Raw genomic sequence first — 2,666 nt, forward strand, 5'->3', positions numbered from 1 at the left:
AATCAGGGCCGTCATATATTCGGGCCAATACGGTAATAATCTTTGGTTGAGCTGTGCCGAGTGTTTTTGAAAATGCGCCCATGAGCACCTTGTTGCTACAGCGCCGGGGCAGGGGTGTCGCTTTGCCACACAAGCAGGAAACAGACACCATCTTGGGACACGGCGGGCACGGACCTGCGGGCACGAGCACAGACACAAAGTTATTCCGAAGACACACAGAAAGAGTGTGTGTGCGCGCGCTTACCAGGATGACACAGCAGCAGACACGCGTGTCCACAGGAAGGCTTCAGCTCCTTGTGACACACGCCGCCACACGAGTGAGGAGCTAACCAGGGATCGGCGGGAGGATCCTCAAGCTTCCCACAGTAACACACATACCTGAACGCAACACACGCTCACAATCACGCCCACGATCAACGTTAGCTCGTCCCGGTGGCTGCTTACCTGGTGGGCGTGGCGGCGTGGGAGTACTCGGTCCGACACTTGGGACTGCGGAGGGGAAAATGATCACGCATGGAAAGAAGAACATCCACATGATTGTTTTTCTGGTATGTTTAGCCTCACCAGGGCCACGGATGCTGCTTACGGCCGAAGTCTTCGTCTGTGGCAGAGCAAAGGAGGAACACCGAGTCCCTGGCCCACTTCTGGATACACGGAAGATGGAAGAGAGAGAAGCAGCCGGAGCAGCTCCACACCTGGAGGGCGGCAGGTAGACGTTAGCCGGGTGGCGGCGTCACCCGACCTAACCGGGGCCTGTTTTCCCTTCCTCACCGGCTGAGTCCGCTTGACCAAGGCGATGCAGATGAGGCAGGTGAGCGCTCCGGACTGGAAGAGTTCGCTGACGTACTGGCCCGTCCTCTGTAGGTCTGTGATGTCGCCGCCTTGCGAAGACACGTGTTCGAAAAAGACGCACGTTAGGGCAACGGTAATTGTTCTGTCTGTCACTATATGTCAGTGTTAAGAAAAGTTAAATCAACCTTAAAAAAATTCTTTCAAAGCGTAAATGTGTCAAAAATGGGATTGGGACTGGCAGTCTGACCAAAGTCCCGGTGACGTGTCTCACCTGTGTGACTGGCATACGTGATGAAGGTGGACTGCAGGACGCGTGCGTCCTTGTGCTCTTTGTCATCATCATCATCATCCTCTTCCTCAGAGGAGGAGGAGCAGTTGGTGTGACGTTCCATCAGTCGTTGCGCGGCGGCCTGGTTGGACTTTCGGATCTCTTCGAACTTGGCCGGACCGGAAGCGCCTGTCCGCCAGAAGAGAAGAAGCTGGTCAGCGGACCACTGAAGCAGACACAATGATGAGGTTTGTGACAACTGACTCTTTTCCGCCATTTTATCAAAACGTTTTCATGTGATCATATCGTGCAGGTCCTCTTTGCACACCTCTAAGAAAAATTAGCTCTGGCTTGGTAAAAATATGTTGTCCATGCTTATTGTTGGATATGATGTACAATGGAAACTCCTCTGTCGCCCCGTTTTTGATTTGATGATTTTCATGCAGTATTTCCATGTTTATCATATGCACGGCTGGATAACTCTGAAAACTAGTTGGAATATTTATATCACTTTATCCTGGTCAATTTTTAGGGGACAAGCAGATGAAGTTACATCCAATATGTATATTGCCAAAATTTGTCAAATTGAATATGTCATGACGTTAATTTTTAATGTACAGTATTGACAAAATTTAAACCCCGTTTTGTTCCTTTATTTCAGCTCTTCCAGTGACACTGGTCTTGCTGGGGAAAAAAGGTTTTCATTTTATTTCACGTCCCTACAACGTTGCGATCTTTGTGTGGTCCTCACCGTGCCCAACGTCGGGTGGGACCATGGTCTTGGCGTTGCCTCCTCTTCCTGTGCCACTTCCTCCTCTTCCTGTGCCACTTCCTCCTCTTCCAGCGCCACTTCCGGGTTTCTCTCTTACCCTCTCTGCTGGAGCTTCCGACTTCCGCCCACGACCCCGGCCCTGGGGTCTCCAGGCTGGCTCCATGTTAGCCAGTGGGGCAAAGTCCCACGTTCAAGCTGATCTTCTGCACAAAAGGGAATTCTTTGTTGACCTATTCAAACGTCACCGCGACTGAATATTGCACAGTAACAGCAAAAGCAGTAACAGTAATGATAGTTGTTGAACAAGCTCTCATATGACGACAGATGACGTTCCAAAAGTGAGCACAAAGCTAACAAGCCGGCTAGCTAGTTGGGACGAAGACGTGCGGTAGAAGCTCCCAAAAAGCAACGTGAAAGTCGTTATGGAACATACAAGATTAAATAAGTGTCTACTGACGTAGAGCCGAACGCGTTAAACAAAGGCACAAAGATAAAAAGGCAGCGTGAACAAACCTCGTTTCTTCTCTCACAGTTGCAGCAGTGTTGATTCAACGCGCAGCTGCCACGCGCACCTCTGCGCGCTGCATGCTGGGACTTTTCGTCCATTTATAACCGCGTGCGGGAAGGCTGAGGACTACAAATCCCATCACTTGTTGAGAAACAGCTGCTGGGCGACGTGGCAACTGATTATTCATTAATATTGTTTATTATCATGCCACATCATTCCAGGAAATAACATTTTATCAGCGCGTTTCTATCACAAATCAAACTTTAGCTATTTAGCTGTGGTGCTTTAATGCAAGGGGTTCTCAAACTGGGGATTGTGAGCCATTA

General features: G+C 49.8%; 1 protein-coding gene across 1 annotated transcript; it reads right to left on the reverse strand.

Annotated features, from left to right (window-relative positions):
• Positions 1 to 25: 25 nt before the first annotated feature.
• Positions 26 to 2,433, reverse strand: LOC109509829 (NF-X1-type zinc finger protein NFXL1-like; the record flags this gene model as incomplete). Its single annotated transcript, XM_019859684.1, has 8 exons — positions 2,346 to 2,433; positions 1,812 to 2,035; positions 1,064 to 1,249; positions 772 to 881; positions 565 to 695; positions 445 to 489; positions 245 to 378; positions 26 to 174 (listed from the first exon to the last, which is right to left on the reverse strand). Coding segments are annotated over exons 2-8 (939 nt in total), but the record flags the coding sequence as incomplete, so codon positions are not given.
• Between the last annotated feature and the right edge of the window lie 233 nt (positions 2,434 to 2,666).

This window comes from Hippocampus comes, unplaced genomic scaffold, assembly GCF_001891065.2.
Source record: "Hippocampus comes isolate QL1 unplaced genomic scaffold, H_comes_QL1_v1.1 C17054401, whole genome shotgun sequence".
Taxonomy (NCBI): Eukaryota; Metazoa; Chordata; class Actinopteri; order Syngnathiformes; family Syngnathidae; genus Hippocampus; species Hippocampus comes.